Source organism: Taudactylus pleione, unplaced genomic scaffold (genome assembly GCF_031769625.1).
Source record: "Taudactylus pleione unplaced genomic scaffold, aTauple2 ptg000093l, whole genome shotgun sequence".
Classification (NCBI taxonomy): domain Eukaryota; kingdom Metazoa; phylum Chordata; class Amphibia; order Anura; family Myobatrachidae; genus Taudactylus; species Taudactylus pleione.
Window position 1 is genome coordinate 41,667,266 of NW_028284495.1, and position 22,198 is coordinate 41,689,463.

A 22,198-nucleotide genomic window follows, 5' to 3' on the forward strand; every position below is an offset into this window, starting at 1 on the left:
GTGACTGCCGTGTGACGCGCGCTGCCAGGTTTGTACCGTTCCCGCCGCCTCCCGCCCAGGTTCCTCCTACCCCAGCTGTGTGACCGAGGCCAGTGGCCGGAGCCTGGCTGCTTGTTCTCCCTAGTCCCGAGGGAGCTGGAGCGCTTACCCGGGGCGCCGGGACAGGTAGAGACGTGTGCTGCGTGTATAACGGGTCGGGGCACCGGGTGCTGGAAACTTTCCCCAGTAGTTAGGAGGCGGGATAAAGACAGTACGTGAGGGGAGGGGCTGTGCGTGTCACTGCGCACGCAGCTGCTGCCGTGCAGCGTTGTGAACTGAGTGTTGCCGTCTATGTATAGCAGCTGATGATTATAAGTGTGATCTCTGTCTCCCCTCCTGCTACTGCACTCTGCTATTCTGTGCTGCCACTAACATACAGGGCTGTTTACTGGTGATGTGACGTGAATACTGCAGGGTCATATAAACTAGCATGTGTATTCACTTGAATTTCGTTTTCTTTTGTTAGCCAAGTAATCTGGTCAGCTCACTCTGCTTGTTCCATATACGTTCTTTTCTCTTAAAAAAAACAAAACAAAACAAAAACTAATATGTATCAAAGTTTCTAAAGAGTATAGAACTTGCCCACTTCATCCAATCAGCCTCTTACTAGCGTTTATCAAGTATATATTTATAATTCTATAACCTCCCCCACTTGCTGACCTTTCTGCTCTTAGATTACACCCCCCCCCTGCCGCTAGCAGGTTGTTTATCCACCCAAACTAGTTTTATTTTAATTTTTGTAATCCGTGTTTCAATTGTATCTCTTCACTGTCTTGGTTCCCCTTTTTGGCAGGTAACTGCTGTCTTCTTGACTTTTCTGGTAGTCTACCTTTACCAAAGATGTTGTTTAGCTGTGTGATTGATTGGGTAGTAAGGTTCCCATTTTGACACGTCAGCATTAATAGTGTGTGATTGCCTTTTAAAGATGGGTACACACCGATGTACTAATCACCCGCGCTGTACGCACTACAGGATCCACTGTACTACAGCGCAATGTATCATTACATGCTGTATGTAGCTATACCGCATCGTTCATTGCATCATCCCATCTGATGTGCAGCACAGCGAATGGGATGCTGCGGTGAACGACAGCTGGTAAAGACTGATCAGGCATACACATTGGGCCTGATTCAGATGTAGACAGTGGTTCCTCATTTCATGTGCAATATAGTCCAACTAATATGTTAATGCAGCAGGAGCTGTCTGTAGGAAGACGCCAAGACACCACCTGCATGCATCTGCAATCCAGGTTGCACCATCTGTTGACACTACTTCAGAATACCATCACGACCTTTGGTTGCTATTTTGGCCAGGCTGCATAAGCTGAAGCTTACTCAGCCTGGCCGGCTCCTGACCGCTTGTGAGGCCAGAAAATCTGCCTCCTATGACGCAAATCCTGTCCTCCACACTCCCAGGAAACTTATGCATCACGCTCCTGTTTCCAGGAACACAGCCTGGCACTGTCTCCTCCCCACCCCCAAACGGAAGCAGCCTGTCAATTGTACTGCGGCTTAGGGGGCACATCAACCATGATTGCAGAACCTCTTCAGTACATGTGCAGACTCTCCACCATCGGATATGTAGGTAAACCATTGGTCCTGATTTGATGTATTTCCAATTGGAAATATGAGTTGGCAGATATACCCATATAGCAATTTACAGCTGGATGTACCTTATCTATAAAGACACAAGTGTAGGTAGACCACTTTGTATTTAAACACCGTTCTTACCAAGGTCAACTTACATAATATTATGCAGTGTGCTTCTTTTCATGGGTGAAAGTCTTCATTGTTTATGGTTAGTGTGCAGCCTTTTAACTGTCCTGTCAGTTACTGACCACTGTAGAAGAGATCCTCATGGCAACTCCTAGGGGAGAACTCAATAGTTTTTTTTTGTTTTTTTTTGAGTGATCTACCGTATAAAATGTCAGGAGTTCGGCGGGTGATATTTAATTGTTTTGGGCACCCATTACTTTTTGCCTATGTTGTGCCCAATTGCACAGACTTTAGACGCATAAAGCGGCTAAACCTGTCTAAACGATTAAGCACACTGCCGAAAAGGCAATTTTGGTGCCATAAAGCCGAAGATTTCTGCTATTCACATTTCTGCGTGTCACCTCAGCAGAAATGGACGTCCGATCAGCACAACAATTGAATTGCTCTGTTGGGTGCCCAAAAAACTATTAAATTCCCCCCCTTAGTCAGTAAAAGTTAATGATCAGTATAATATAAAAATATGTAAAATAAACTTTCATAGATACCTGGTATATATAGTTTTAAAGTTTTTATTTAGTGCTTATATGTGTGTTGTGTTTTTATGATTGATTAAATCTATTTCATGGGTTTCCAGCTGTTTTGGAGCAGTTACAGCGATTATATTGGAGCTGTTGCAGACCTTTGTTTACCACAAAAATGGACTATCAATATGATTTGTTCCTATGACTGTTAACAATTTATTTAATGTCCTTTCAATGATTTGCAAATAATTTATTTAGTTAGAGTTCCATAAATTATATATATATATCTTAAACTTCGACAGAAGTATTCAATTGTTGTTGTCTAATTTTCCTTAGGCAATGTTCCTAGTGACATATTGCTTGGTTATAAATAGATACTGAAGTGTAACATGTGAGTATTATTATTTTGTAACGGAATGGAACAGTTGTGTGACAACTGTGAGGCACATGACTAGTAGGATTGTTTTGTCTAGCCTTGTACCTGAAGAAAGTCTATTCCTAGATTGCTAAAATCTCTCTCATACTGAAATGGAATATTTTTGAATAATTCTCAAATCCTGACTCTGCCATTCTACTAAAAGATGGATTAAACAGAATGTGGTTTATCTTGCCTAAACAAGTTTTTTTTTTTTTTTTCTTCATAAATACATGATCTTATATTGAGCATTTTAACATTTGTTTAAGTTCAAAACACCTTTGTTACTAATCTTCATCTCCTGCTTGTCAATATTTTCTCAATTTTGAGGTAGGTTGTTTTGATAGAACGTCCTTAAGCCAGTCTCCTTGCCAGAACCTTTACTGCTGCACAGACTATTTTGAGATATTTGTGTTGATGTTGTCGGAGGAAGTGATATGTTAGAGCAGTGGTTCCCAAACTATGTGCCATGGCACCCCGGGGTGCCTCAGGACAGTTGCAGGGCTGCCTCAGGTTGGTGGTGATCCAGCACCAAATCAATTTATTTATGGTCAATGTAATGTAAATATGTGGACAAACAGAAGTGCAAACCTGTCCACCACCACATAACTAAACCTAAGAATGACAGATAAGCACAATTTACTTTACTAAATTGTTTTCTGAATTTCTCAATAACAAACTTTTGGCTTAGGAGTGCCGTAAAAACAATTCTAATACTCTAGGGCACAGTGTTTCAAATAAGTTTGGCAAACACTGTTAGTGCTGCTGCATGTTATAGGGATAATGGAGGCCAATGGCAAGGAATAGACCCATCCCACCCCAAATGACCTGTCTCCACGTATGAAATTTAATTTCTCCCCTACTTCTTACGAACAAACCTCTCCTTGCATCCCTAACCATTCCACTTTGAAAGAGATTATCATTCACTTCAGTCTTAAAATACTTGATTCAAGATTCAGTTGTCTAGAGGTCCTACCCAGGTAACCAATATAATTGAAGAGTACAAAGGTGGTTACCTTTGGATGAGTGCACAGGACTTAAATAATATATTTTAATGTTTTTAATCTTTACTACAGTATATATTAAATATGTTGGCACACACTACTGAAGCAAATTTTTAAAGTAAAATAACACACACATGAAAAACATGGGAAAAGGTAACTTTTATAATTGTTGGACAACCTGAGTTTATCAATCAAAAACGATAACAATAGCTTTTAATACAAGTACAAAGTATATTGTGTTAAATTTAAGCAGAGATTTGTGGTTCCAACTAAGGGGATTTTAACTATCCTACTTAAGCTTTTAAGCTGGCCATTAATCTAGCACCTATCTGGGCAGTTCCCAGTTTTGCAGATGCATGGGTCAGGTGATCTGCAAAATCCAACATGTTGGACAATCTCGATTCAACGATTACAAACTTTTTTGTATTGGAATTGGCAAATCGAGATTGTCCAACATGTTGGATTTTGCAGATCACCCTAGTAATAGTCGATCTTCTGAGTTTGACCATCATCTGATCAGCATCCGAGAATCGGAATATGCCAGCATAAGTCTGATTCAAATGCAAAAAGCCCACATGCACGATCGTTTATACCCAAAGAACCTCAATTCTCATGCATTCAAGAAATTTTAGTGATTCAGACATGTACCCAGCAATGCAACTCACAATCAAAATCCCCCCCCCCCCCCGACGGGCTGACATATTAGGCAATCTGTACACACTGGGCTACCGGTGCCCGACCTCCCACTATGCCGACCCCCACTGCATAGCGCTGCATGGGATCCTCAGCTGCATTGCCTAATTTTACTGCATGTACAAAAGATCAGGCGATGCGGCTGACGACCCTACGAGAGCGCGCACTACATGATGTAGTTTATACACACTGCACAGTATTAATGATTTGTTGTTCCGATGCATCGGAATCTGCCAAATCGTTAACAAAATAGTGTAGTGTGTACCCAACTTAAGAGTAGTATATTGTTGAAAATATTCAAAATTTTAAATCAACATTGTATCACAATTGTACACCACAAAGTGTTCAATGCAAGTAATATTTGGTGGTTCAAATGTGTCACCTTGTGGGATAAAGATGAACATGCCTCACTCCCCCAATTTGGTTAAAATTTAACCAAATTGTTTTCATATCTTGCTTTAATATTATGTGTTCACGATGATGATCTTGTATGCTTCCTACACTGTCTACATGTACATACTGTCATGAACTTGCCAATTATAGGTGACCCTATAATATCTGCATCTTTTCAATTTATAAGTGTTCTTATTGGTACAGGTATTAATATGATCAGTGATCATATTGGTATTCCTCACAAATAATTAGTTGTTGTTGTTCACTGTTTTGTTACCATATTTTTCATGATCTTTTCACCTGTTAAACATCATGGTATTATATTATATTCTTGAAAAATCCATTTATACGTTAGCACAGATACACCGTGCAGTAACTAGGGTGCTTGTGCTTCTGACGCAATAAATTGGTTTAGCAAATGGAAGCCTATATATTTTTAGTTGGTGCATTTTATTACCTACACCATTAGATAATAAATTGTTTTGTTATCTAAAATATTAGTCTCCTTTTACTTTTTTTTACACAGTAATATACTGGCAATTATGTACTCTCTCACAAAGTAGCATATTACCAAGAAAGCTACTTCCTTCATTAAATCTTATTTTGCTCATTTTGTATAATCTTAATAAAAGTTAAGTTTTAATTTATCCTAGATCATGCTTTTGAGATCTAATGAGCTGATGTATCGGGCAATTTAAATAATGGAAAAGTTGCCCATAGCAACCAATTGGCTTCTGCCTATCATTTTATACGTAGAATGTACTTGATAAATGCTACCTCAAATCTGATTGGTTGCTATGGTCAACTTCTTTACTGGTGCACTTCTCCACTGTTTTCACTGCTTGATGCATCAACCTCATTATCACTGTAATCTCTTAAGTGTGACCCCACCAGGAGTCCATTAAACAGTTTGCTAGCAGTGTTGCTGAATCAAATTTAAAGGTTAAAGAGTAGATCGTAGAAGCTCTTTCTGTTCTAACATCAACTTATCAGCCAGGGGCTACTGGTAGAGCATGGCAGTACACGCTGTGCCGTACCCCCTCTTTCACCAGTACAGTGCTAGATTAAAGGGGAGACGCTGGGGCTTCCTGCCACGGTTTGGATTGGCAGCTGTTGTCACACAGTGATAGCGCTGCGCCACACTCGGGGGCTCTGCTCTGAGTTGTGTGTTTGGCCAATCATCGCCGTGGTGACAGGCAGTCTACACTGGCTAAGTGTACTACACGCACACTGGCTGTGCGGGCTACAGGGATAGAGGGGGGCAGTCATGGAGGCACGTAAGTAAGTGCAGCTGCAACACTGCAGACCCACTCTGACCTTTACTGAAAGACCCAACTGTAAAGTAGAGAGTGATGGAGGAAATGAGGAACCATTGTCCCTGCAATCTACATCCCGGGGCATCTGAGGAGTCTTTCACATTTTACAAAGACTTCTCCAAACAATCGGACACATTGCATGTGCACAGTGTCATGTTCGGGAACCGGCCGGAGGCTGTGGTAGACGGATGGGAAGATCCCGCTCCTGTGAGAATGCCTCCATAGGCATGAAGTGGTTCAAGCCATAGTTGTTCTGACCGTAGTCCCCATTGATAATTTCTGTGGAATCTTCTGCAGTAGGCTGTTCAGACGGCAACAATTCATAAAATTATGCAGACACTGCTGTTATGTCCCAAAGTGTATTTCTGTTGCACAGCACCCTATTGCAACTGATACATAAGTAATAAATAAAATGATGATATTGATGTGCTCCCCAGAATATAGATACAACATAGAAAGATTGTTTAAGAAAACACTAAGGTTTTTGTTTTTTTTTAAAGTAGAGATGTTGCCCATATCAACCAATCAGATTCTATTTAACATTTAACTGGCACCTAGAAGATAATAGCTAGAATCTGATTAGTTGCTATGAGTAACATCTCCACTTCTAAAAACAAAAATTTTAGTAAAGATACTCCTAGTAGTCTTATATCGGGGCACTCACATTAAGCTGTAAAACTTAAAATATAACTTTAATTATTAGTAATACTAATAACTGTAAATGTAATAACATGTTGATGTTGTAAAGTAAAAGGAAAATAAAGATATGTGACAAAATAAGTTGTATTGCTCAGCTGAAATGAAGTCTCCTGTCTGGTCTGGGAGAAAATACACACTGCCTACAGTCTTACTGCTAACTTAATACAATGTAGTAACAACCTTTTTTTTTTTTTGAACGATTATCGATAAACAATATAGTTATTGTTCAGTCGTTGAAAAAATCGTTCACTTTCTCAGTTAAAACGAACGATTATCGTTCATGCACGTTCATGTTTGTAGTTCAGTCAGACTGACCAACTCAATCATTTTCAGTAAGGGAATATGCAAAAATCATTTGTAGTTCAAAAAAAATCATTCATTACATTTAGTAAATGAACGATTTTAGTAAATGGTTTTCGTTCATTATTCCCTTGAATGTTCTATGTAGGGACATGTCTGATGGCTTAATGCTTTGAGAATATACAGTGCATCCGGAAAGCATTCACAACACTTCACTTTTTTTCCACATTTTGTTATGTTACAGCGTTATTCCAAAATGGAATAAATACATTTTTGTCCTCAAAATTCTACACACACTACCCCATAATGACTGCGTGTACAAAAGTTTTTTTTTTTTTTTTAGATTTTTGCAAATTTTAATAAAACAAATTAAATTTTAAAACAAATTTGTTTTAAAAAAACAAAAACACTAAGAAATCACATGTACATAAGTATTCACGGCCTTTGCTATGAAGCTCAAAATTGAGCTCCGGAGCATCCTGTTTCCACTAATCATCCTTGAGATGTTCCTACAGCTTAATTGGAGTGCACATGTGGTTAAGTCAGTTGATTAAACATGATTTTCAAAGACATACCCCTGTCTATATAAGGTCCAACACTTGACAGTGCATGTCAGAGCACAAACCAAGCATGAAGTCCAAGGAATTGTCTGTAGACCTCAGACAGGATTGTCTCGAGGCATAAATCTGGGGAAGCGTACAGATTAATATCTGCTGCTTTGAAGGTCCCAATGAGCACAGTGGCCTCCATCATCCGTAAATGGAAGAAGTTCGGAACCACCAGGACTCTTCCTAGAGTTGGCCGTCCGTCTAAACTGAGCGATTGGGACTAGAAGGGCCCTAGTCAGGGAAGTGACCAAGAACCCGATGGTCACCCTGTCAGAGCTACAGCATTCCTCTGTGGAGAGAGGAGAACCTTCCAGAAGGACAACCATCTCTGCAGCAATCCACCAATCAGGCCTGTATATTAGAGTGGCCAGACGGAAGCCACTCCTTAGTAAAAAGCTCATAGCAGCCCACCTGGAGTTTTGCACCTGAAGGACTCAGACCATGATGAGACAAAGATTGAACTCTTTGGCGTGAATGCCAGGCATTATGTTTGGAGGAAACTAGGCACAGCTCATCACCAGGCCCAATACCTTCCCTACAGTGAAGCAAGGTGGTGGCAGCATCATGCTGTGGGGATGTTTTTCAGCAGCAGGAACTGGGAGACTAGTCAGGACAGAGGGAAAGATGAATGCAACACAGTACAGAGACAACCTAGATGAAAACCAGCTCCAGAGCGTTCTTGACCTCAGACTGGGGCGACTGTTCATCTTTCAGCAGGACAACGACCCTAAGCACACAGCCAAGATGGCAAAGGAGTGGCTTCAGGACAACTGAATGTCCTTGAGTGGCTCAGCCAGAGACCAGACTTGAATCCAATTGAACATCTCTGGAGAGATCTGAAAATGGCTGTACACCAATGCTTCCCATCAAACCTGATGGAGCTTGAGAGGTGATGCAAAGAGGAATAGGCGAAACTGCCCAAAGATAGGTGTGCCAAGCTTGTGGCATCATATTTAAAAAGACTTGAGGCTGTAATTGCTGCCAATGGTGCATCAACAAAGTATTGAGCAAAGGTGGTGAATACTTACAGGGCTGGGCCCGGGTGACAGGTGGCGTGGCCTAATCGCGCACATTTTAGCAATGCGGCTTCGTGGGAGGGGGTTGCTGTGAGCCCCTCAGCCCGGCGCACAGCCATTGGGGGGCGCGATCAGCTTGATCGCTCCCCTCATAGGCATAGGCAACTGCTCCAGCTGCTGCTTAGCAGCTGCGAGCAGTCTCCCACTGCAGCCCAGCACACAGCAGTGTGTGCTGGGCTGCTGTGATGTAGAAGGGAGAGGGGGCGGTGCCGGACCTGGGCCCCTCTAGCGAGCCCGGGCCTGGGTTATTTGTACTTGCTCGGCCCCCCCCACCCTCTCGGCGCCCCTGAATACTTATGTACATGTGATTTCTTAGTTGTGTTTATTTAATAAAATTTGCTAAAATTGCAAAAAAACTTTTTACACATTGCCATTACGGGGTATTGTGTGTTGAATTTTGAGGACAAAAATTAATTTATTCCATTTTTGAATAAGGCTGTAACAATGTGGAAAAAGTAAAGCGTTGTGAATACTTTCCGGATGCACTGTATGTATAGAATAGATACACTCATTGATTACTGTGTTAATGCTCTTTGGCATGCATGAGAGGCGCATAAATACTGGATTCATAAAAAGCATAAGACTGCGTGTAAATTAATACTTTGTCACTTATGATATTAGCAATGGCTTATGCTATTCCTCTTAAATTGGTTAAGGTGTTTGAGATGTTTCACGACATCTACTCTATGCTTTGGGGGATTCCATACCGTGTGACGTTATATGAATGAAATAACTTGCAAGCTTGTGCAAGGATTTAACTTCTTGCATTGAAGTTGTTGGCAGAAATTGATGTAGGAAAGAGAATATGAATACCTTATGATCTATAGACCCTAATGTCGCTATTTATCATTATAAGGCGCACAAGAAATAATTGCTTTCCAGACTGATTGTGGTTCCAAAGCACAAAAAGATGTTATTCACCAAAAAGCAGATAGTTACACGTTGTGATCTAAATACAATTAGCGCAAACAAATTATACAATCACTAGGTACAGTCGAATACATACGCATGCGCTTTGAATCCAGATTCCCAGCATCAACTCTGAAACCTTCGTCAACAGCAAAGAAAGATGACTAACTAGCAGATCCAGGGTGCTTGCATATAAAAGTACAAGTTGGAAGCTGCTCAATCACTTCAGTAATATCACTCGGGTGCATGTAAGGGAGGGGTTAGTCTATACAAGAAACAACAAAAAGTATTCCCCCAGCCCTCAGAATGAAATCAGCAATAAGATTTGAAAAACTACATGGTGGTAGATAATTCAGAGATCTCAGATGCATATATTTGCAAAGATATGGCTAAGCCTCCGGGCCGCGTCACGGCGTCTCTGATACCGGAGAACCCCAGATTCTGACCAAGTGATATTGACCTCCGGTATCAGAGACGCCGTGACGGAGGCTTAGCCATATCTTTGCAAATATATGCAACTGAGATCTCTGAATTATCTACCACCATGTAGTTTTTCAAATGTTATTGCTGATTTCATTCTGAGTGCTGGGGGAATACTTTTTGTTGTTTCTTGCTTGCATATAAACCCTTGCAGAGATAGGCAATACAATAGAACAAGTTGGCATAATCCCATTGGTTCTTCTTCCTGGTTCTTCTGTTACGATACAGTTCATAGGTCAGTTTGTATTGTAATAGATCAGCCTCCAACAGTTCTTTGTGTCCGTTTTCCCGCCGAAGAACAAGTCTAAACTGGCTACATTACAGAGTACATTTCAATGCCTAACTCTCTATGATCCATAATTTGCAGATGCATGTTGCGATTTCCTCGCCGATGGAACCGGATATCTGCAAATAAACAGTGGTTCAGAACGGCACCAAACACTGTCTGCTTATCATGTACTAAACCTGAGATCTTAAATACAGTCGCTTTATTACATAATAATGAATAAAACCTTGGATATTAACCTTAATGCTAGGGAACCTTCCTATGTAAGTGTGCAATGTGTAAGTGTAAGGAGATTAAGAAAAGACACTAGTTAGCGTTGTGCGTCTACGTATTTGTGGAGTACACCATGGTACGTGTTTTGCAGGATTGTTCATATATGTTTTAGTAAATGTATGTATTTATATAATGAGGACTTTTAATAGTGTTCTATTGCGTGGGGATCGCACGACGCTAAATAATATCGCCGTATGTACTGATATTGTGTGAGATTCGCTAAATTGGCTTTGGGCGGCCATTCGCAAAATGGCGTTGTGCAGATTTTAATTTTAACAGATTCTGTCTCAGCCAGTTATCCGGCTTCGACAAGAACTATACATAGTAATGGCATCGGTATGAATGATGCCGGAACCACTGAAAATCCCGATTGGTAAGTACCCTAACCCTCCCTTAGGGGTGCCTAACCCTAACCTCCTCACCTAGTGCATAAACCTAACACCCCCCCCCATCCCCGTAGCCTAATCCTAACCCTCCCGGGGAGTGCCTAACACTCGTGCCCCCCCGGCGCCCGCTGCCCGGCTTACCTTCGTTTGGTATGTCGGGCTCCTGGCGTATGGATAATGATAGGCGTCGGGATTTCGACTCCTATCATTTGTCCCGTCAGGATTGCAAAGTCGGGAAGCCGGCGGTCGGCATTTCGACTGTCTGCTTCCTGACTGCATACCCATAGTAATGTAGTGTATGTGGTAGATGTATAATTTCCTTTGCACATTTTCTTAGGAGAATGTGAGTAATTCAACTAATTAAAAGTACATGTACAATTCTATGGGTTTCCATTTACCAAGTAAAGTCTACCTATTAAAGTGTGTTCAGTCATCCTACGAATTTAATTTATTGGTTTGTGGCTTACCTACTGCAGCATTCAGTAAACCGATTTTATTTCAGCAATGCTTGTGTATAATCTAGGTAGTTTTATTTTTGCCTTTTTTTGTGCACTAGGAGGTTAAGTCACTTTGTGTTGGATACAGCTGTATAAAAGGGCAATAAAACAATTTGCGAAAGATTTTGCAGTACCAGAACAGGAACTCGAAAAGGCAAAGCAATGCATTTAGTAGAAGTGCTTTAGACAAATAAAAGCGATTTTATTATTTACATCAGTTTTTAAAGCCAGGAGACTCCTCAGTTGAAAAGAAGTTTTTGATTTCTGTGGGTAACCAGACGCACTCCTCAAAATCTCGAACCGCATGCACTTTTATTTTTTAAATAGAAACAGATACATATAATATAGGTTGAACATGGGCTGGCGAATCTGTTAGTCCCACCGCTGGTTTGGCCCAGGCTGCGGGTTTGGGTGTCCCAACCATGTGCCAGAGAGCTGAAGGCTGCCTTTTTTTTTTCCCTTTTCAAACATGGTCGCCATGCTATAATTATCATAAAATAACTTGGTTATAAATTATTTAAAATGTTATTCACGACTTAAAAAGTTAACCTATTTGTCTGTATTACAAATGACTCTTAAACAGTTTGCTCCAGACAGTATTTCAGTATTTTTATTGCAAACAGTACAGGGATGGCAAGTATCCCAAGCATGAAAATTTTATACCCCTAAGGGGTTCCAGGTACCCATGCTTAAGAAAATATGTACAGTACTGTGCAAAAGTTTTAGACATGTGTGAAAAAAATGCTTCAAAGTAAAGGTGCCCACACACATACCGATCTGCCCACGATCAGCCGATGTGTACGATTTCCCTTGAAACTCTCCCCGGCAGCTCAGCACACGATCTCCACACGATTTGGTGTCCAATCTTCAAATGATCTCTCCTGCAGTCAGACTTTTTACAGTGCATCGGGTCCTAGATTGTCAGATCTGCCCTACTGCACGGCAGATCTGAAGATGCGATGTGCGACCATCGTGATCGTGAGTGAGGACTCACGATTTCCTCACGTTTTGGCCATATTTTACACTATCTGTCGTTCGAATGTGTCGGAATCGGCCAGATCGTGTAGAATATCACTACGTGTGTGGGCACCTTAAGAATGCTTTCAAAATTAGAAGTGTTAACTTTATTTTTATCAACAAAGTGAAATGAACAGAAAAGAAATCTAAATCAAATAAATATTTGGTGTGACCACACTTTACCTTCAAAATGGCATCAATTCTTGTAGGCACACTTGCACACAGTTTTTGAAAGAACTCTGCAGGGAGGTTGTTCCAAACATCTTGGAGAACTAACCGCAGATCTTTTGTGGATGTAGGATTGCTCAAATCCTTCTGTCTCCATGTAATCTCAGACAGACTTGAGGCTGGAGAGACAGAGTTGGTGGGGCTATATGGCGGCCACTATACCTAGCGATCTGGCGAATGACTGGTCAAAAATAATAGTTTTTAAATAAACATGGTGTGTAGTACTTTCCCATTCCTTGCAGGAGTTATTGCTCATTGGCAATTATTGGTAATGTGTTGCTCTTGTTATATTATTATGGTACATTCAAATCAACTTCTTTATAAATTACTTGTTTTGATTGGTTAATACCGCACCTCATTTGAGCATTATATGAACATTAGAATTAAATGTAAATAAGTACTATTATTGTATTTTCATTTCTAATATGAAGCATGTTCTGTTTAGGAAAAAGTCCTACGATGACTGAACGTTACAACAACATTGAAGATGAAACTTTTCCAAGTTTTTTAGCAGAGTCCATGAACAGTAACCTCAGTGAAGCTTTAGAAAACTGCACTCTCTCTTCAAATTTAGGCTTACCAGTTGCTGCATCTACTGTTACCAAAGCCTGTAGTGCCTTCAGCCGGTAAGTGCAGATACATTTCCTGTAATATTTTTTGACTTTTTGAAATACAAGTTATTCCTCATCTAAAAGTAGAACACCAATGGCTTACAAAAATGATTTGATAAGGTATATATGAATTTATTGTCATCGGTAAACAAATTTGACAGACAAAATTACATTGTACAAGACACACCAAAAAACAGTCAAGCAACAATCCATGGTAATAGTACAACAAACCTAGAACGTTCACTAAGAAGATGCATTCACGTTGTTCAACATGCGCACCGCAGATGGAAGAAAACTATCACGCAAACGTCTCATGCGTGCCGATTGTGTTCAAAACCTGTTTTGAGCCGGAAGTTTGTTTAAAAAAAACTAACCCCATAAAGATGATGAATGGTTGGCAACTGCACGCCAATTACTTTACTAGCGGTCCTTACCGTGTGCTCCAGTGCACTCCGCTCACTTGCAGTGCAGTTGCCATACCAAACAATGATGCCAAAGGTCGGAATACTCTTAATTGAGCTTCTATAAAAGTTCAACATAGTCAATTTACTCACGCCTGACGTCCTTGAACGCTTTAAAAAAAGCATCAAGACTGCGTATTTATAGATCATATCAGATTTGATGAGACCTGAATACCCAAAAATCTAAAAGACTCTACCATCTCTTCATCCCGACTAATGATGGTCACTGGTAATTTCTTCTTCAGGGTCCAGAGGGCTTCACAGGGAGACATTGGGATGTAGGTGGGCAAAGCTTTTCAATTCCAGGATGCTCCGGTCCTTCCCCCTATACCCTGCCCACAGCCTGAGGGCACTTCAGTTTCGTTGGTGTCCGGCAGGAGCTGGACCACCATTATAATGGGGCTGCATTAAGCAGCCCAAGCTTTTATTTTAGGATTCAATTTTTTTCTATTTTTTTTTTTTTTTTTTTTTTTTTTACTCTAACGGGCGAGCAGCACCAGACTGTTCTCCTGACATCTATGCTGCCGCCCCATCACCCCTCCGAGGCGCCGTGACTCCAAGCCTGTACTAGGTTCTCCCGGCGGGGCTCCAAGGGGGACTAGCTAGCAGGCTCTTTGGACCGTAGGCTGCAGCCCGATTTTCAGGGAACAAGTAAGGCAGAACCCTGTTCGCGGAGACCCGCGCTGTTGCACAGTCTTGCCGCCAGTCTCAGGTGCTGATGTGGACACTGGTGCGCCCGTGACTCCACTAGACCACTGGGGCATAGAACATACTGACACAGGGCATATGTAAGGAGGCCAGGGGACCCGGTGGTTAACGTCAGTAAGGGGAGAAGGCGCTCTCCCTGCAGCCCCACCCCCAGTCCAGGGCGCCATTCCACTGCGGTCTTGGTGTTCCCCAGGCTGCTCCTATTTCGCCCTCCCCCCAACCAGAGATGAATGGCGGCCATTTTCTGCAAGCAAGTCTCTGGGAACGCAGGATCCAGTCTCCCTGTATACCTCTCTCACGGCCAGGTCATACAGCGCTATATCTTACCAGCCACTGTGGTCTGTGTAGTTGAATTTAGTGCCCATTGTAAACATGTAATGTTTTTCTGCGTTTGTATGTGACTTGTGCTAGCACTAATCTCTAATTTCTAATGCCTTTTCCTTTATTCTACTATATCCTGACATACTAAGGTATAAAGGGTTTCATTGTACCTCACATTTCCCAGATACTTGTGAGTGCTATCACATACTTTATAACGCAGTTGCACGCTACACTGCCATATTATCCAGGGTGTTCACTGCACTGTATCATACTGTGTATTTCTCATTCATCCACTAGGGGACACTGGAGGCTTGATGACAGTGTGGTATAGATGTGTGCTAACTGGGAGCTGGCACTTTAAAATTTTAGAAAGTGTGACTAGCTCCTCCGCCTCTATACCCCCCTACAAGCCCAGTCATAGTGGTCTCCTCAGGGCATATTTGAGTTTTCTACTACAGATACAAAAACACTAAGGATATGATGGCCAGTGGCTGCCTTTCTGCAATGAGGGAGCTGCCGGGGGGACCCTATCGCCACTGCTTGCGGTTAGCGCATGGGTCATCAGCTACAAGGACCACTGCCCTGGGGAGTACTGCATACTGCTGCGTGCAACACGCCTCGCAGTCCCCCATTAACCAGACGGCCACCTGCAGCAATGGCAGATTTCTGAGCATGACCCTGGCACAGGCATTATAAATGGGCGGTGTGTATTTAAGATCTGCAGTGCTGGCGCCGGTAGTTCAAAACGGGCGCCATAGTGGGGGGGGGGGGTGTTGCTCGGCAGAGCCTATGTAGCCTCCGTGTATCTTCTCCTTGCTTCCGGCGTCCCCAGCGCTTCCACATGCTGGCGGCCATTACACGGATCCCTGCTGTGGAGATCCCTACATCCTGCTGCTGCTGACTGCACTGTTAGCGCTGAGACAGCTTATTCTGGAACTGTGAGTGATCAGTGGGGTTAGACTGGTCAGGAGAGCTTTGGAGCACAGTAGTTTCAACTTTACTCTGTGCCTAGCGTTTTCTAGCACTGCTAGGAGCGCTGGTAGGGCAGGTGTGTTTCTCCTCCCCCTCTGCCCTCCTCTCCTACCTCTCTGCATCTCAGTCTGCCTTTTTCACTATCCACTACGCTACTGTGTATGTTTTCAGTGTTTGTGTACCATGCCTGGAAGGGGCTCTAAGGCTTCACAGAAGTCCTTGACTTGCGCAAAATGTGCTGAAAAATTTACACATGGCCAATCCTCTAGCTCTCTGTTGTGTGAAAAATGTGAAACAGAACAATCTGCTGAAATGCTGGTGCAGGAAACGCCGACATGGGGCTGTGCAATTCACAACTGTTCTTTCACACTTGTCTGCAGAACTGGAGGTTTCCAGGTCTCACACGACTACTCTAGAGGAACCTTAGCAAAATCTATGGAAGGGCTCACAAAAGCCATGGCACCATCCGCGGTTCATTCGCCAAGAAGACAGTTACTCTCAGTCCTCCAGTCGGAAGACTAAGAGGATGAGGATATGCCCGCTCTAGAGGAAGGGGAATATGCACAGGACTCTGGAGAGAAGCAGCTTCTGGAGGAGCCAGAACCTGTGTCCCAGGGGATAGACTCGTTGATTTCAGTAATCAGCCAGTTGTTAAAGGTAGGAGACCAGGGTCCTGCACGGCCGTCCTTCTTTTAAAAAAAAAAAGCCAAGACAAGCTGCCTCTTTTCCGGTATTGGAGGAACTAGATTCTCTCCTGACCACGGCTTGGGAACACCTGGGTAAAAGATTACACGTTTCCCATTTGGTTTTTGTCAGCCTATCCTTTCCCGGCAGATAGCAGGAAGTGTTGTAAGACTTCTCTTGTGGTAGATCCCTCAGTCTCTCGTCTGTCCTAAAAGACTATTCTGCCGTTTCCGGGGGCCACCATTAAAGGAACCATCGGACACGCGGTTGGAGAACTCTCTAAAGTCCATATATACAGCAGCAGACATGACTCTTCATCCTGCAATAGTGAGCTGCTGGGCTAACAATGCAAATTAAACTACACAGCTAGCCAACGGACTACGTACTCAACTCCCCTCTGAGGACCTTATTCTTTTAGCAGAACATATAGGGGAATCTGCTTTCTGTCTTTGAGAGGAGTCTAAAGATGTTTGTAAACTTGCCTCTAGAATGTCGGCCTTGGCGGTATCGACACACAGGGTGCTTTTGGCTTCGACAGTGGCAGGCAGATGCAGAATAAAAAAGAGCGGTGGAAGTGGAAGTGGAAAATCTACCTTTCACAGGCAATGCCCTATTCTGCCCAGAACTGGATAAGTGGATTTCCCAGGCTACTGGGGGTAAGTCTACACTGCTCCAGCTCCTCATAAGCCCTATTCTGGACCTTCCTTTGTGCCCTGGGAAGATTCAGAAGCCGCTCCAGAGGAGGACCTACAACCTATCGTGGTTCTAGAGGTCATGGAAGATCCGCAGCGCCCTCTGCTCAACAGGACACAAAGTCCACCACCAAACCCAGTGCATGACCGGTTTCCTTCTCACCTGGGGGACCCCGGGGTGGGAGCTCATCTTCGGGACTTCAGCGAAGTATGGGCAGAATCTTGTCCAGACGCCTGGGTTCGGGAACTCATCACTCAGGGATACAAACTCTATTTCCAATTCCAAACTCCTCCTCAGTTTTTCACCACGTTTGCCAGTTTCCAGCGACTGGAGTGTCGTATTAGAGGAGGCGATAGACAGACAAAACTTTTAGCCGCTCGTGTACTGGTCCAAGTTCCCACGCATCAAATCAAACAGGGATTCTACTTCAGTTTGTTTGTGGTGCCGAAGCCAGTCTGATCGGTCAGACCTATTCTGAACTTGAAGGATCTCAGGACCTCATTCAGAGTCGGTCGAAGCGGCCGCACGGTCGTACGCCACCGATGTTCGCTATACTGCGCGTACGTACAGTTCACAATGCGCGTGTGCAAACTAGCCGCTACGATCAGAATTTTCTCGATCCTTGAACAAAGCCAGGTCGGTAGTTTGCGTGACAGATGGAGGCGTTTGTTGGTGGTAACAGGGGAAGGTGCTTGAAAATGGGGGAGTGGAGATCCGAACGCAGGCATGCCTAATTATGCGGACGGCGTTTTGTGGGAGTGCATACGGTTTATGGGAGTGCATAATTAACAAAGTAGCGTCATGGCACATGTGATATGGGAGGTTTTTACACTGACCTGATCGTAGAGCTTAAGAGAGGGTATGGTCAACCTTAAGCTCTACGACCAGTTCCGATGGTTGCCGATTGTCTCGATTAATCCTTATATGCCCGGAGATGACGTGCAATGCGTACGAGAAGGGGGCGTATTTTTTGGTCTTCCGACCGCTTTCTCCCCTTGGTCGGCCAACTACCGATCTGAACTTAGGGACGCAACTTGCGAGGGAATCATTTGCATATACGGCCCCTTTTCGCGTACAACCGTGCGGCTGCTTCGACTGACTCTGAATGAGGTCCCCAATCCCTACTTTCTATGGTTTCTATGATTCGCCATTTGGAACTCTCACTTCCAGTTCCGGGCCTTGCCTTTCGGATTGTCATCGGCCCCCAGAGTATTCACCAATATAATGGCAGTCATGATGGCTCTCCTTCGGACACGGGGTCACAATTGTCCCTTACCTGGACGATCTCCTTCTGAAACCTCATTCCAGAGATCAGTTACTACAGAACATTGTAGTGACTCACAGGGTCCTAATACGACACTGGTGGATCCTGAACTTTCCCAAGTCCCATCTGCAGCCGACTCAGGTTAGTTTCTTGGGCTGATTCTGGACACTGTTTGTCAGAGGGTCTTCCTTCCTCAGGCTGGTTCTTCAACATTGGCGAGTACAGGTGTACTTCTGCATACGACTCCTCGGGAAGATGATGTTGACTTTCAAGGCCATTCCCTGCAGTCGTGTCCACTCCAGGCCATTTCAGCTGGACCTCCTCTCCCCATGGTCCGTATCTCATCTTTTCCTTCACCAGCTTGTGACTCTAAATCTCAAGACTCTGATCTCTTTTCTGGTGGCTGAGCTAGTCTCTCCAATTGGAGGGCAAGAGGTTCGGAGTGTGGGAATGGACTCTCCTCACCACAGACGCGAGTCTGACAGGGTAGGGGCTAGTGACTCTGGAGAACCAATTCCAGGGCAGTTTGACCTCACAGGATGCGATTCTGATGATAAACATCTTAGAATTATGTGCACTGTTCTATGCTCTTCAGTTAGCTCATCACCTTTCACAGCGGTGGCGTACATAAAGAGTCAAGGCCACACCAGAATTTGAATGAAACGATGAAGGAGGTAAGCCGCATCCTGCTCTGGGCAGAACAGTAAGCTGTGGCGATATCAGCAATATTCATTCCAGGCCTGGAAAATTGGGAGACCGACTACCTCAGCCGTCAGGAGGTGAATCCCGGGGCTTTCCGCAGGTCAACCTCATGGCGTCCAGACAAAATCAACTGCCTCTGTACTGCTCTCGGATGAGAGACTCTGAGGCAGAGGCAGTGGATGCCCTTTCAACACCATGGAGGTTCCGATTTGTCTATCTGTTCCCGCCATTTTTTTCTTCTGCCCCGGATTCTACAATGCATCAAGAGGGAGAGATCCAAGTGTCTATTAGTGGCTCTGGACTGGCTTTGCAGAGCTTGGCATTCCAACCTCCGCCTTCTGCTGATCGACGATCCGTGGCCCCTACCTCTAAGAGAAGATCTATTACAACAGGGTCCTTTAGTCTATCCAGACTTAAGACTGCTGCGTTTGGCGGCGTGGCTATTGAAAGGGCAATACTATGGCGAAAGGGGATCACATCAACTGTAATCCCTACTATGCTCTGGGCCCGGAAGGAAGTTACTTCCAAACACTACCACCACGTTTGTAAGGCTTACATAACATGGTGTGAACGGCGGGGATCGCCTCCTACAAATTTTAAGGTGTTCAGACTCCTACTATTCCTGCAGGCAGGCTTCTCAGCGGGACTACGTCTGGGAACCCTGAAGGTTCAGGTCTCTGCATTGCCTGTCTGTTTTCTTCCATATAAAAATGGGCCTTACTCCCAGATGTTCAGACTTTTCTGCAGGGGTTTACCTTTTACAACCACCCTTTGTACCTCTTACGGCTCCATGGGATCTAGATCTCATGCTTTCTTTCTTAGTCTTCTCTGTTTGAACCGTTAGACGGTGGAATTGAAGTACCTCTCATGGTACTTCCCCTCGCTTTGGCCTCGGCTAGAAGGGTGTCCGAACTCTGGGCTCTCTCCTGTCGTCCTCCATACTTGGCTTTTCATGGAGATAAGGCGGAACTTCGTACGAGAATGGCTTTTCTTCCGAAGGTGGTTTCTGCATTCTACATAAAACAACCTATTGTGGTGCCGGTTCTTCCGCAGGATTCACCAGCATCTAGACCTTGAAAGTCATTAGAGCTCTCCGGATCTATGTGGCTAGGACTGCAGCTCTAAGAAATCTGTTTCGGTTTGTCTTGTATGATGCTGCTTGTTTTGGTTAGCTGGCTTCCAAACAGACGCTTGCACGCTGGATCCGTCTGACCATCAGACAGGCCTATGGAGCCTCCGCTTTCGATTACAGCACATTCCACTCGCTCGTTGGGTTTCTCGTGAGCGGCTGCTCGTGGGGTTTCCATGGAGTTACTTTGCCGGGCGGCCACTTGGTCCATCTTTACCGATTTTTTTTTTTTTTTTTTTACATGTTTGCGGCCTCTGCATCACAGTATGGCCGTGCTGTTCTACAGCGTTCTCTGCACTCTTCCGCCCGTGAAGGGAGCTCTGGAACGTCCCCACTGTTATGAAGCCTCCAGTGTCTTCTAGTAGATGGAGCGAAGAGGATTTTGGTACTTACCGATAAATCCCTGTCTCCAATTCCATAATGCGCTGTTTCCTTCCTGCCATGATTGTTGTCATATGTTTAGAACTGTTTTTTGGTTTTCTTTTAATTCGTTTTCTAAACCTTCTTCACGTTATGTATTGTTATGTGTACTTGCTTCACCACCTCCTCTTCCATTTGTTTTGCAGCTCTCCTCTGGCACAGTTTCCGAAGACTGGGCTTGTAGGGGGGTATAGAGGGGGAGGAGCTAGTCACACTTTCTAAATTTTAATGCCATTTCCCAATTAGCACACATCTCTACCCCACTGTCATGAAGCCTCCAGTGTCCCCTATGGAATCGGAGAAAGGCAAGTACCAAAATTCTGTTTCTCTTTCATCCACTAGGGGACACTGGAGGTGCTTACGCTCGGGTATAGCGGCGTGGATAGCTGGAGCCGGCACTTTAAAATTTAGAAGTATGAAGCTCCTCCCCCTCTATGCATCTGACAGCTCCTTAATGCCGCACACAGCACACACACCACAGCTGCGTTCATGTGAGTGCTGTTCAGAGGAGCCGCCAGGAGAGGGAGCGCAGTGAGTATAGATCACATGCACATCCCCCGTCTACTGTCCCGCGGCCAGTGCTGGCTTCAGAGAGCGCGATTAATTACACTATCTCCCCTCTCCCCGCTGATGAGCGCAGCTAGCGGCTCCTACTCAGTGGGGCTTGCACAGGGGTGAGATGATCCGGCAGCGGGGGCAGCCATTTTCCGGCCCTTAGGGCATAAAGAAAGGGGGCGGAGCCTAACAGTGCGGGCTTCCTGTCTCAATAGAGCGGGCTCTCTGTCTAGATAACGCGGCAGAGGCTGTGTGCACAGCATGGCTGCCGTGTTTAATCTGTTTAAAGACTGCATCTCTCCACTACAGGTCGTATGGAGTATATATAGAGGGCTGATTCTCCTGACTACATCCCTGGCAAGAGGTTGTGAGTAACACTGGGGTGTTTGGCAGGGAATCTAATCTGTGGGAAAGAGTGGGGAGTGCCTCTTCCTCTGTTTCCCAAACCAGCCTTCTGTTTTAGTTCTAATTTCACTTCTGTTCCTCTGTGTCTGGGTGACTGTGTGTATCCATTGTCAAACAGAACAAAAGCGGCTCAAAAGATGTTTGTCTGTTCTAAGTGTAACAACAAACTATCCAAGCCGCATGCTGCTGGGTCCACGTTATTTGATGCTTGTATAGCACTAGATCCACCTATGGCTATTACTGCCTCACCTGCTCCCCCATGGGCCGCTGACATGGTAGGAGTAATGACGGATTTAATGTCTGAGTTAGCGGAGGCACGTAAGTCTCAAGCTCCCTGGGTGTCGGGGCTAACCAAGTCTCTAGACACCCTGGTACAGGTTATGGGTACAGTGGTGCCTGCACCCTGCACCTCCTACCA

At 44.1% G+C, this 22,198-nt stretch overlaps 1 protein-coding gene across 1 annotated transcript in view; it reads left to right on the top strand.

The window, feature by feature from the left end:
- Positions 1–227: 227 nt before the first annotated feature.
- Positions 228–22,198, top strand: part of LOC148526981 (centrosomal protein of 192 kDa-like) — a 207,086-nt gene continuing 185,115 nt past the window's right edge. Inside the window, exons 1-2 of the mRNA XM_088469516.1 lie at positions 228–250; positions 13,301–13,481. Of these exons, the coding sequence (XP_088325642.1) occupies positions 13,315–13,481 (167 nt within the window). The 5' untranslated portion in view covers positions 228–250; positions 13,301–13,314. The remainder of the gene's footprint in view (positions 251–13,300; positions 13,482–22,198) is intronic.